Source organism: Homalodisca vitripennis, chromosome X (assembly GCF_021130785.1).
Source record: "Homalodisca vitripennis isolate AUS2020 chromosome X, UT_GWSS_2.1, whole genome shotgun sequence".
In the NCBI taxonomy this organism is placed as follows: domain Eukaryota; kingdom Metazoa; phylum Arthropoda; class Insecta; order Hemiptera; family Cicadellidae; genus Homalodisca; species Homalodisca vitripennis.
Genome location: NC_060215.1, coordinates 42,078,242 through 42,091,527, shown reverse-complemented (window position 1 = coordinate 42,091,527; position 13,286 = coordinate 42,078,242). Strand labels below are relative to the sequence as shown.

General features: G+C 34.8%; 2 protein-coding genes across 2 annotated transcripts in view; both read right to left on the bottom strand.

The window, feature by feature from the left end:
- LOC124368962 (DEAD-box helicase Dbp80-like) overlaps positions 1-8,216 on the bottom strand; it is a 29,173-nt gene extending 20,957 nt beyond the window's left edge. The window contains exons 1-3 of the mRNA XM_046826538.1: positions 8,022-8,216; positions 5,421-5,683; positions 4,558-4,650 (exon numbers count right to left, since the gene is read on the bottom strand). Coding sequence (XP_046682494.1) covers positions 4,558-4,650; positions 5,421-5,683; positions 8,022-8,084 — 419 coding nt within the window. The 5' untranslated portion in view covers positions 8,085-8,216. The remainder of the gene's footprint in view (positions 1-4,557; positions 4,651-5,420; positions 5,684-8,021) is intronic.
- Positions 8,217-8,614: 398 nt separating this feature from the next.
- LOC124368961 lies at positions 8,615-11,754 on the bottom strand. Its single transcript, XM_046826537.1, has 2 exons — positions 11,413-11,754; positions 8,615-10,078 (listed from the first exon to the last, which is right to left on the bottom strand). Exons 1-2 carry the CDS (start codon positions 11,725-11,727, stop codon positions 8,813-8,815), a joined length of 1,581 nt encoding a protein of 526 aa, XP_046682493.1. The 5' UTR covers positions 11,728-11,754; the 3' UTR covers positions 8,615-8,812.
- Between the last annotated feature and the right edge of the window lie 1,532 nt (positions 11,755-13,286).

The window sequence follows — 13,286 nt, the reverse complement described above, 5'->3', positions numbered from 1 at the left end:
AGCTCTAAAATTTCAAGTACACTTCTTTCTTTTATCTCATTATAATACTTTTCTGACATTATTGTCGCCTGGCTTCCTAAATCTATTATCATGTGATACTCCTCTTTATTTATTCTTCCAAGTATCTCAGGTAGTGCTTATGCTACTGGTTTTATGGGAATTTTATTATAATTATCTTCATTGGTCAATTCATCAAAAATGTCATTCTATGGTATAAAAGCTGTATTCACCCCTAGTCTTAGTCCGGATTTTTTCTTATCTGATCTTATCAGATTTCTAAGCTCATTTGCTAGAATTGTTAGACCCTCTTTATTCAGATGTATTAAATCTTCACACCATTTTCCTTTATAAAATATTTCCTTTTCATATAATTTCACATTACAATCTGTACTATCATAGTTATCATAATACTTCTCTGCCACTTCTAAAACTGTAACTTTTTCATTATTTTCTTTACTTTTTATATGTTCATTCATTCTCTCAAGTTTATTTAAATGATATCTGTCATTCTCACCTAACTTTGGTATGGGTGGAATTGTTACCAAGATTATTTCATCACCTTTCTCGAGTAAAACCTCTACTAGTTTGTCATAATCATTACAAATGCTTTTTACTTCTTTATCCCTTAATAAATCATTTGTACCTATCATTACTATTAGCTGTTTTTCTAAATTATTTGAATGTTTTAACTCTCTGGTCAACTGTTCAATTGTCTGACCTCCTATGCATAAGTTAATTCTCTTTCCTCCTTTCTCTCTATATTCACCTCTTAAATTCATTATTTTCTCCCCAAATCTCCTAAGTTGAGAATCTCCTATCATTTGGTATCCCTCAAAATTAGGTTCCTTTTTCTCAATCGTTTCCTTCATTCTAGCCTGTCCTACCCATTTGTTTTCCATCCTGTTTTCCTCTAGTCATCTATTACCTCTCATACTTCCTCTTCCCCTTGTATATTCATATTGATCTCTCTGATGCCTCGTTTCGTTGTTTTCATACCTTTCTTTCTCCTTTCCATAATCATTTGTATCTCTACCCCTATTATTACTTTGTCTTCTCCTATCATTCTCAAACTCTACTCTCTCCCTATTATATGTGTCCCTATTGTAGTATGAGCCTACTCTAGTCAAATTATTTCCTCTAATATTCCCTCTAACTTGTGTCCCTCTATATGGTGTATCTCTAGGTCCTAAATTCTTGTATTGATTTACATTTTTATTGAGTGTTGTCTCATTTCTCATATCAAATGATCTGTCATAACTTCTATATGTGTCACTATTCAGTATATTAAGTTGATTCAACAGATTTTCTAGATCTTCTGATCTTTCAACATTTTGGGCTGCAGCAATTGCACTACTTATGGTTCTAGGAACATGTTTGCTTATATATGCTAGGAATGTTCCCATGTCAATTCTAGTTTCTAAATACTGGCTTTTATTATAAAATTCCAATACATAGGTTACTAGATTATCAAATCCAACCCTATATGTACCGTTACCCATTAGTTCTTTTTCAAATTTTTTCTGTTCTCCTATGGACCAATATTTCCCTTTAAAACTCCTATAAAATTGTTCAAAGTTTTTCCAATTATTTATATGCTGTCGTCCCCACTTTCCTGCTTCATTTTTCATATATTTTAAAATTATCAATACCTGGAAGTCCCATCCTTCTCCATTTTTCTCTATATATTTTTTACAAGCTTCCAAAAATTCCATAGGATGTACATTATTTTTTATTGGATCAAATTCCAATAAGAATATTTCTGCGTTTGCTGGTTGGCTTATTCTCATACCCACCATGCTTTGATTTCTCATCATATTCTCTAGTTGTGTTTGTTTGTTTTCTAATTTACCTACCTAAAGTTTCATCCAATCTCTTATTCAGGGATTTTTCTACCCTATTTCCCATGTCCTCTATTTCCTGTAAACTACTGCCCGTTACTGACTTGTTTTCTACATCCCTACTCGCCTTACCATTTTCTGTATCCTGGTCAAGTTCTAAGTTAGCTCTGTCCCTATCTACCCTACCATTTAATTCATCTAATCTTGTTTTAAATCTCTTATTTATCTTCTCTAATCTTTGATCTATTTTCTTTTTATCATCCTCAATATGTACAAACCTTTTCTCAATTTCCCTCATATCTTCTTCTCTTTTATCTTTTAATTTCTTTATCTCCGTAGTAATCTCTCCTCTAACCTGACTTTTAAGTTTACTCCTCTCACCTTTGTTTTTCTCAGCTTGTTCGTTTATTTCAAGTCTGACCCCCTCCTCCAAGTTCTTTAAGTCTTTATTTATCTCTACTCTCATAGCCTCCGTAATCTCTACTATTTTATTGTTTAACTCACCTCTCATCTGTTCCATGTCTCGTTTTAACTGCTCATTACTTCTTTGAATTTCCGTTTTTAGTTCCTCATTATTCTGATCTATTTTATAATTCAGATCCCTTAATTCCTCATTATTTTTCTTTAACTCCTCATTATTTTTATCCATCTTTTCATTATTTTTATCCATCTTTTCATTCAAGTCCCTCCTTAATTCCTCATTAGTTTTCTTTAACTCCTCATTATTTTTATCCATCTTTTCATTCAGACTATTCATCATAGTCCTCATGAATGCAATAAGACCTTCATCCCTATCAACTCCTACTGGACTACTGACTCTGCTAACCTCATTCTCTAATGAATTTCTGTCATCTCTTATCGACACCTCATGTTCTACTGTATTAGGGGATGACCAACCTTAAAACCCTGCATCTCCTGAGCTATGAAGATCTATTTCTACTGGTCTAAATATTGGTGCGGGCTCTTCATTATTTTGTTCGCCTTCCATTTTGTAGCCTATGTTTAATTTGAAAATTTCTATTATTAATTTTAGGCCTAATTTTTGTTTTACTAGCCTACCAGCACAATTTTACCAATTTATATTATAACTAGGTTGTGTTCAAAGTTATCAAACTTATAGACTAACAATAACTTATCATACTTCTTCTAGACACACACCTGAAAATACAATTATATAAAAACAGTGATTTTCACTTAGTCTAAAATATGCTACCACTAACCTACTTAAATTAGTTGTGGAAGTTGGAGCCCTCCAGTTGGTGCGCCATTTTGCTGAGTGTCCCACATTCTGGTGCCAATTGAAGAGAGTCAGCCCCACTTTGGCAGCGTCATTTGAAGAGAGTCAGCCCCAGGTTGCGGTAATTTGCTGTGTGTCACGCCCACGATAATTTGCTGAAAGCCCTTTACCTTGACTGCGTCAATTTGCTGCGGGCTGCGGATCCCCTCGACGTGGTTGTGTCAATTTATTGTGAGTCGGTTCTTTAGAGTTGTTGACTCACCATGTAGTTGTACGCCTTTTTGTCTCACCAGAGGCACGTTGTTGTACCATGTTGCTCATCATGGTATTGGTCGCCATCTTGCCTAATGCTAGCTGTATTCCCTTGGTACTTCTTAAAACTTATTAAATTTGAATGTTTCTGGTGTTATCACCAACAACAAGTCTGTGTGTATCTCAGGGTTTTAAAATATGTTAAGTAATGATTACAAAATTTTATATCACTCCATCACACTTTTTATAAAAGGGATATTCAAAGAAAAGTCAAACCAAGTGACCATGAGATTAATTTATTAAATGTCACACTCTCAACACATATTATAATTTCACTCACCTTGCAATGCTTTGATAATTTAAAAGTCTAAAACAATATCCCATCCTTGATTAAATTCCAATACACTATACAACAGATCACTACTATCCCAGGAGAATCAACACAACCTCCTTGCTTCAAGTCTGGTGCGAGAAGAATGAATCTCCGTATAAAACTACGGATACCGACTCAAAACAATACTCATCCCCTCTCTCGTTCAAATCAGCGTCTTCACGAATAAATATAATTTGATTCTTTTCTTATAATTGTCGAAATTTATCACGTTTACTATAATTAATCAATTTTAGTCTTTCTATTTTCTTTTTATTATTTTTTCAGAGCTTTTTATTTAAATTTTTAGCAACATGTGCTTTATGACGTCATCAATATACAAGTTATTCATCCCACAATTGGCTTTTCTGCGTAATTCTATTTAGTGTTTTTGTAAAACACGAATTTTGGTTATGTTTACTTTATTTTAATTAATCAAATCTTTTCCCGTATAAAGTTCAATAAATTTCTTCGTTATTAGTTAAATAAACTTCAATTCCGACAACATGTGATTCACTGAGGTCACAGTCTGCCGATTCACTGACGTCACAGTCTGCCAATTCCCCGCGAATATTCAAATGTAGTAATTTGACCTGTTACAATTAATTCCTGTCTCCTCATGCAGAATAACAATAAATCTATACATACTACTTGCCTGGGAAGTGTTTTGTGCAACACTATCTCACAAGTGTATCGAGAAAACACCTACTTCCCGACATAGTATTAAACTATTGTAATGTATGAGCCATGAATATTACTTATTGTCCGTGCAGTAATCACCTGATGTTATATAAATGACATAAATATTTTCTTTCCATTGAAATGAAACAAGGAAAACATAAGTTAAACATCTTACTTACGGGTCAGCAAGTAAAGTAGGTAAGGCGATTTCTTGAATTTTTGAAGGAGCATTGAATCCCATTTCGTAGACACCTTTAAGTAGTTGGGGTTTTCTACAACAGAACAATGTATGCTAATATCAGTATGTGAGGTAGCATACAAAGTAATAGTGAAATCAACAAATTGAGATAAATCTTCATTGGATTATGTGAAACAAAATTACTAGTCATAATTGTTGTTCTAATAAATTGTTTATATAAGATCACTGTCAAGTTAAAAACGTTTATTAACATTAAAATAGGCTTTATTTATGATTTATAAACCTTTATGTACAAGATTGATCATTTCCGATTTCAAGCATATTATAAGTGTATAACGCTTGGAACAAATTAACTTGGTCTGTCAATGGAAACATACTCATATTATAACATTTTTATTCTCAAATTTTACAAGTATGGGTGGAGAATTCCGAGTCGAAAAACAAAATAGCAAATCTATATTTCCCTCTTTTTGAATTGAACCATCTGAATGATACATCTTAATTATAGAACAGTGGCAGTTAGCAAAAGTGTTATTTCTTTTACCAAAACAACAATGACAATTGCAATGTTCTTAGATAAAAAAGTGAATGAATGTTTAGCATATTACATGTATTTTAGGTAAGATAAAAAATTCACAAAATCCATTATTGTGATTGCGAATACACTGAAAATATTTAAAACTCTCTTCCAATGTTTAAGCAAACTAATTTTAACTGTAAACTTTCTATTCTAGTAACTTTTTAAATGTTACTTAAATAATACATAGCCTTTTTTAAAAGACAAGAAAGACAAATTTTTTAAAGCAATGCTAATACTACTACAATGCAGACTGTGTAACTTACAAGTGAAGGGCTTCAAATGTTTTTACTGAATACAGCGGAGAAGTAGGGTCTTTTCTTTGGACTTCTAGGTCATGTTTTGAGACTATTAATCCTTTTCTTACAACCTTCTGAAGTAACGACGCCTCTGCCTTGGACAGCTCTACAGAATCATTCTCTGAGCTGCTGACACTACCGGGTTTTGACGATCCTTCAGCAGGCATTTTCTGCTGGCTGGGTTGTTTGGGATGAGAATTTTGTCCTGGAGATATGTTTATTTTCTCTAGCTGTAAAAATACATTACTACATTAAACATGTGGTATTCAACCTCCAAACTTTCACTATACTACTTAGCACTAACCTCCTTGTTAAGGATTCTTGATAGTAAAACAAAGTAAACAAAACCAGCAGTAAATCCTTAAATTTATTGTGAGATTAACAAAAAAGACCATATATTAACTGGGTATCTTCCTTCTGATTCCCTTGAAAACTAAGCCATTTTTAACAAAAGGTATAAGGTTGGCACTGTGTCTATTGTCAACATTATTAGAAAACTTACATGTGTCACTACAATATAATTTTTCTGGTCAGGCATACTTAGTCTTTCATGAAGCTCAAATATTTTACTTTGCGGAGCTTGAATGCATTTGGTAAAATTAATAATGACAGTTTAAAAAACCAGTTAGTAGTGGCCCATTACATGCACCAGCACTGTAAATAGCAAGTAATTAATTTTATTCATTAAAATTATATTTTTTGTCCTCAAATGTTAGTACATAAGCTAACATTTCAATAATATAGATAAAAACACTGCTGTCAAACAAACATTGTTTTATTTGACATTATCTTTATGAAATATAATAGGTTAAAGGAGTGTTATTGCAGTGTTGCATATTTCAGCCTTTTCATCTGACATAATTGCAGTTGGATGGAATAGCATACAACATTCTGTTCTAAATAAAGTGGAAAAGGGTCACAACATAACTCCAGTACATCTAGCACGAATATTTTCAGAAAAATATGCGAATCCTGATATGGGGCGGCCTGTGGCACTAAAAAGGTTTAAAAGTATTAAATGTGAATAATTTTAAATTTTTTATGCAAAAAATAACAAATTGAAAAATTATACGGGTATTGGCCTATTGACTGTTGCCAACTAGCTAAGATTTAATATTAAAGACTAGTCTATTTCCATATAATATTCATGTTTATAATTTACCTTTCATTGATGAAATATTACGTCACAGAAAAATATGTTGTTTCTAAAACAGGCTATACATTTTCCAATTAAGCCAAATTATTAATTAGATATACCTAAACTTTAAAATAAAGCATTCTAACATTATAGTTATTAACAATTAATTATTCCTATCTCTTTTTAATGTATTTAAATTACAATATTGTTTAAAGTCATTAAGTCACAAGCTCTCATACATACTCTTATATGTATCCTTCAAAATAATAGGGAGTAAGCTGAGTTTTAAACTGATTTGTTTGTTAAATTTTAATAAGGACACAGTTTTTAATTCAAAATTAAATTGTTACTTTTTTAGACATACAAGCATTGATAAACTATACTATAATTTGAACTACCAATAACATAGTTTGGTACAACATTTTGGTTTCTCATTCTTCAGTAGTATAAAAATCATATCACCAATTCGATTATCTTGGTGGCCACTTATTAAACTGCAGCCTCAGTTACTACAGCTTGTCTTGTTTAGGAGTATGGTAACGCTTTGAAAATGACCAGAACATAAAAAACCTTAATTTGGATGTATCTCAGGAACTCAAAAAAATGCACAAAAAACATCCGCAATTGGACCATGTTATAAAATAGTGGATGTTGCATCATATAATGCAAAAATACAATATAATATACAATATATAATATAATAAAGCATTTTATTTATCTATTTTTACACTAAGTTAGGTGTTGGATCTATGATAATCACCAGTTTGAAATTGCCAATGATTACGTACTTTCACGTAGTATATGTATCTTGCTGGAGCTGTTTTGTATTTTCAAGTACAAGCTAAAGTATCAATATGCAAATCTAAAATTCTTCGTTATATTTTCAATGTTGCTGCCAAAAATAGCCAACTATAATTTAGTAACTTTTATGTTTTTTTTGTTCCAGCCACTTACAGTTTAGTTACAAATGTTAAATTTATAGCTAGTTATGTAATGTGCCAACCAGTAGATTGTTTTATTTACCGAACAGATTACATTTGTAAGTTTATAGGATAGGTTTCAATGACTGTCATCCGCCACTTTCTTATCTTGCTTCGGCAAGTAGTGGGGAAATGGGACAGAACTCCATTAGAAGTTTCACACTGGTAAATAATCAATATGTTGTTTCTTTACACACATCTGGTTCCGGTGTTAAATTGACTTGGACACTTTCATAAACATAATAAGTTGGTTTCTTTATGTTTATATTGCATAACCTTGTTGTAGGACTTGACATTTGAAGAGAACACTTGTTCATAATATTTGTGTTAAGGGTTTTTGTAACATGTTACTTAATGGTCGCAAAATAATCATGCTATGCTTTAAAATGCAGTAAATGTTTTTAATTTTGGGCATGTTGTAGTCAAGTGAGGTTAGTTTCTATAACTTACCCTTTGGAGTAATTTTTCCTGCTGAGCAGCTTCTTTGGCCCAATCTGTACACAAACTATTCATTTTCTTTTTTAATGTAACAACAAAATGTGAACGTGATTATTAATTAAGCTTTCAAATATTTACCCTACGTCTGACACACACAGAGAACAAACTTCGACACGTTAACCCTTTGCACTCAGTTCCTAAGAGAAACTTGGCCGTGAGGAACGAGGCGGGCCCTGACCTTGAGCAGAGAAAGCAGTTAAAACCGGATTTTCAGTGGTGGGGACGGCAGACGCTTAGTTCGCTGCTAGACCGTAGCACCTTGCTTGGCGCGTAGGGAGGGAAGCGAGCGAGAGACTCAGACTTCTCCCCCTACATTTCCCCTCCCGTGCCGTCTCGGTAAGACGTATGTACAGTCCACTCTGTTCTTTGCCGGTTCCAAACTCCTTATAGTCAAGCTTAAGCATGAATTCTGACAACTGCGATAATTTAATATAATTTGACGTATACTGTTATTAATTTACTCCACATACTATTAGATACGGGGTTTTACAGCCATAATTCTAGAAATAGTTTCAATTACATAAAAGGGTTTTTTTAGCCTACCGGTTTTCATTAGCAAACCCTTGTAATGATTTAAAGTTTTAACCATGTATTTTACAGCACATTCTTACTAATTAAATGTGATATTTAAAAACAATAAAACATCAAACAAAAACTTATAAAAGTGTAAATTAGGCGTTTTACTTAATCGCTTACATTTACAGTTATTTATGTGATACAATAATAAAATCATACCATGTAATTTAATCGCCCAGCTCTTCGATTCCGGACATATCTCCATCTGCGGCATTGCTGTCCTCAGATTCCAGGAAGTCGTCTTCTTCACTTGAATCCTCACCAAGATTAATAACGAAAGATTCGATAACATTTTCAATTGGTTCTTGATTCCCTATAAATTCTAATTCCTTTTGCCTTACATGTTCACATATTTTTTTCCATGTATCAACCGTTATAGACTCAAATTTATCATTTACCAATTTGTTTACTTCATCCATTTTAAAACGTACATTGTGAGCACCAACCCAATTTTTTACTTCAGCCCAGATAAATTCGATGGCATTTAGTTCTGGATGATAAGGAGGTAGTCTAAGGACTACATGTCCTTTTTCACCTAAAAGCTCATCAATAACATATCTTTTGTAGGCTGGTTTGTTAGCTTTTATAATCTCATAAAGTTCTACCTTTAACATAGTGTGTGAATATGGAATATTTTTTTCAAGTAACCATGCTTGCATATCACATTTCCTTGAATTTGAAGTAGGACTTTTGTCAATTTCCACGTTGTGATAGGAAGCGTTGTCAATAATTAGAACGCTCCTAGGCGGTAAGTTTGGAATCAATTTTTCTGTCAACCATTTTTTATAATTTTCATGATTCATATTATCATGGTAGTCTCCTTTTCTGTGATTTGCCTGCCACATAACTAAGCAGTCTTTTATAAAACCCATCTCACCCCCGGCATGTAAAAATATCAGGCGGTTTCCTTTGCTTAACGGGACAGCTAAACCCGCTGTGGAATCATCCGACCAGCCTTTTTTGGAGACGTGTGTTGAATCAATATATGATTCATCTGTATAAATAATTGCACGTTGCTCAACTCTGTATTGAGAAATCTTTTTCAAAAACACAAATCTTTTGTAGGAAATATCTTGAGTCTCCATTAATATCTTTTTGTTTGTTTTGGTTTTCCTCCACTTGTAGCCCATTTGTCGCAAGATGCGGCTTACACTGCTTTTAGAGCCTGTAAAATTAATGTCTGATCGCATTTTTTCTTGTATACCTTTTAAAGTAGGAAGTTGTTTTTCAATGAGGTAAAAATTATCCACAATACGCCTGACAACACCCAAATTAAAGTCGTCTAACCCCGTCACTCTTTTAGGTAAGATTCTATTTTTATTTGGCGTTTCGAAAGATGTGCCAGATTCTTCTACTTTTTTCCTCTCGCTTTTAATCCTTGTCACTGTCCTTTCTGAAACTCCAGTGGCAGCACTTACTCTCGCATTAACTTTCTTAGGCTAGGGACACACAGTCCCGGTTACCGGGATGCCGGTGATCGGCATCCCGGCCGGGATTGATGAGAACATGTAGTTTGTTGAAGAGCGCACACACAATGCCGGTGCTGTGCGGCACAAAGCGTGCCGGTCCAGACCGGCAAGGCTAGGGACACACAGTCCCGGTTACCGGATGCCGGTGATCGGCATCCCGGCCGGGATTGATGAGAACATGTAGTTTGTTGAAGAGCGCACACACAATGCCGGTGCTGTGCGGCACAAAGCGTGCCGGTCCAGACTGGCAAGCATGCTACCGGCGACCGGGAGCCCTGCAGCCGGTGAAAATCGGGTTGGCAATACAAAACACTTGATATCTGTCGTGCGTGCTCACACAGTGCCGGCCGCCGGGTCCCGATTCCAGTCAAGTCTGTGTGTCAGTGGTGTAGCTGTTGTGGTGTGCTGCTGGTTTGTGTATCGTGTTTTACTGTCGAGGGTAGTGTAAAGTTGCGATAATGTTTGATACAGACAAATTTATAGAATGTGTCCACGGTATTCCAGCGTTATGGAACATTTTTTCAGCTTTAGCATCTACATTGAATGGATGAACCCAATGTACCCTATTTCGTTGTTTTGGTAATTCATTTAGAGCCTCTAAACAACAAACTAACTTCACTTTGGATAGCATGATTCGTTCCGAACAACACTCAAAGGTTAACTGAGAGACAATTTGGTGTTTATCGCCGGGACTGTGTGGCCAGCACACAACAAACCGTTTACCGGAAACCCGGTGGTCGGCATCCCGGTAACCGGGACTGTGTGTCCCTAGCCCAAGCATGCTACCGGCGACCGGGAGCCCTGCAGCCGGTGAAAATCGGGTTGGCAATACAAAACACTTGATATCTGTCGTGCGTGCTCACACAGTGCCGGCCGCCGGGTCCCGATTCCAGTCAAGTCTGTGTGTCAGTGGTGTAGCTGTTGTGGTGTGCTGCTGGTTTGTGTATCGTGTTTTACTGTCGAGGGTAGTGTAAAGTTGCGATAATGTTTGATACAGACAAATTTATAGAATGTGTCCACGGTATTCCAGCGTTATGGAACATTTTTCAGCTTTAGCATCTACATTGAATGGATGAACCCAATGTACCCTATTTCGTTGTTTTGGTAATTCATTTAGAGCCTCTAAACAACAAACTAACTTCACTTTGGATAGCATGATTCGTTCCGAACAACACTCAAAGGTTAACTGAGAGACAATTTGGTGTTTATCGCCGGGACTGTGTGGCCAGCACACAACAAACCGTTTACCGGAAACCCGGTGGTCGGCATCCCGGTAACCGGGACTGTGTGTCCCTAGCCTTAACGTCAATCAAAAACCGGTCAGCATCGGCTTCGGCTTTCATAAATTTTGCTACATTAGATACTATTTCTCGAGTTTGGCTCTTTTTAACCTTATTCACTAATTTTGAACTAAATAGTTCGTTGCCTTGATCAGCCATCACTAATTGGTAAAATAATACAACGTACTGTCGCACATAAACAAAACAATCACAATTGTCAGACACTACTAAACAGAACGAGCAGCAGAAGACAGACTGAACGAAACGAATGCGACCTGTGACTGTACTGCACCACGTGGCAGGGCGAAGAGGGGGATAGGCTTCTCTGCGCATGCGTCAGCCGCACGCCATTCACCAAGCGGCTGTCTATATCTCTTTCGCAGTAAACACCGTACCATACGCGCCTTACTAAAAACATAATTTCTCGTGATATATACGTAAAGCGCCAATTTCATAGTATTTAAGTACCGTAAGTTTAGTAAAACGTGTTACGTACCGTTATAACAATGTGTATTTTACAATTTTTATATACTTAGTAAACATTTTTGTTATAAATTTGTGAATACCTACTGGGCTAACTTTTCTTCCTAGAGTAGTACATCACTGGGCCGCTATCTTACACTTCCCCTCCACTGGCGAGCTATCCCACCATTACCCGCCTCTTCCCCTACTCAGGGCTCCGCTCGTTCCTCACGTCCTACACTCCTCAGTCCACTTCTTATGGCCCAAGGTCATTTTCTCTACTACACTGAATATAGGTAGATGGTGCCAGATGTCTGTTCCACTCTGATATGTTATTCACAATCACAACAGGTGATTTTAAAGGGGCATTTTAAAAGGACAATTTTAAATTATCGTTTTATGCTAAAGCGTTGCTTTCATTTTTCTCTTATTGATTATTTAATATATTTTGCATGGATTTAAAAATCAAAGTCTTAGATATATTTCTTTAAAGGTAAAAAGCAAAATTACTACAAGCAAATCCACAGATATAAGTAGTTAATTTTAAGGCAAATTTTAATGTTATTTATAAAAAGTACTAAATAATTAAAGAATTACCAAAATGTTCAAACAATTTTTAAGCCAGTATTGGTTTGTAATGTGTTGTTTCGACTTTTACCAACTTAGAACATTTCAAACATTCAGTGACAGTAATTCAGTTTGTTTCTTATCATTTTAATAAAATAACTATCAATTTTGCTTTATAAAATTTCTGGTCTACTTTCCAACATAGCTATGTAGAAATGAATTTTAAAAATAAAAATAATCAATCTGAAAATGTTTATCGTATGGAGATATTGATTTCATGTAGAAATAAGTTCACAAGACTAAAATTTTTTCTGAATTTCTCACGATTTACTAATGTATAATTTACTAATATTTATTATGTATAGTGTATATATAGGTGTTTGAAAAGTCTGGGTACGGCTTAATATTTTACAAACCATAGCAGATAGCATCTATAAAATTTGCACAGTGTCATATGGCTATGTAAACTATTTTTCCTTGCTATTACCATGACATGCCAACCATGGGGGGACGACCCACAGAAGAAAACATGGAAACCTTAAATTATTTAGAACTACGTCATCAAACTGTGACAAAATATCTGAACGAAAATAGCATACAAGCAAAAACAAGAATCTCATTGGTTGTCACAACAACGATAGCTCACTGGAAGGTAATTGTTTGGGTTTGTTTAAATAGTCATGAGTCACCCAGCTGATAATTGCCAGCTGAGTTTCAGCGGGCAATCATCTTACAAAACAGACTTAAAAATATTATTTCATATTTATTACTGCTGTTTTACATTAAATAAGTGGCATAAACATTAATAAAACTATTTAAAAAATATTTTATTCATCTATAGTCTAGTCATCAATAGAAAGGGT

Coding starts and splice junctions, on each gene's coding strand:
- LOC124368961 (XM_046826537.1), bottom strand. CDS start 11,727: ATGCGCAGAGAAGCCTATCCCCCTCTTCGCCCTGCCACGTGGTGCAGT. Junction 10,079..11,412: donor GGTTTTTGATTGACGTTAAG/GCTAGGGACACA, acceptor CCCTAGCCTAAG/AAAGTTAATGCGAGAGTAAG.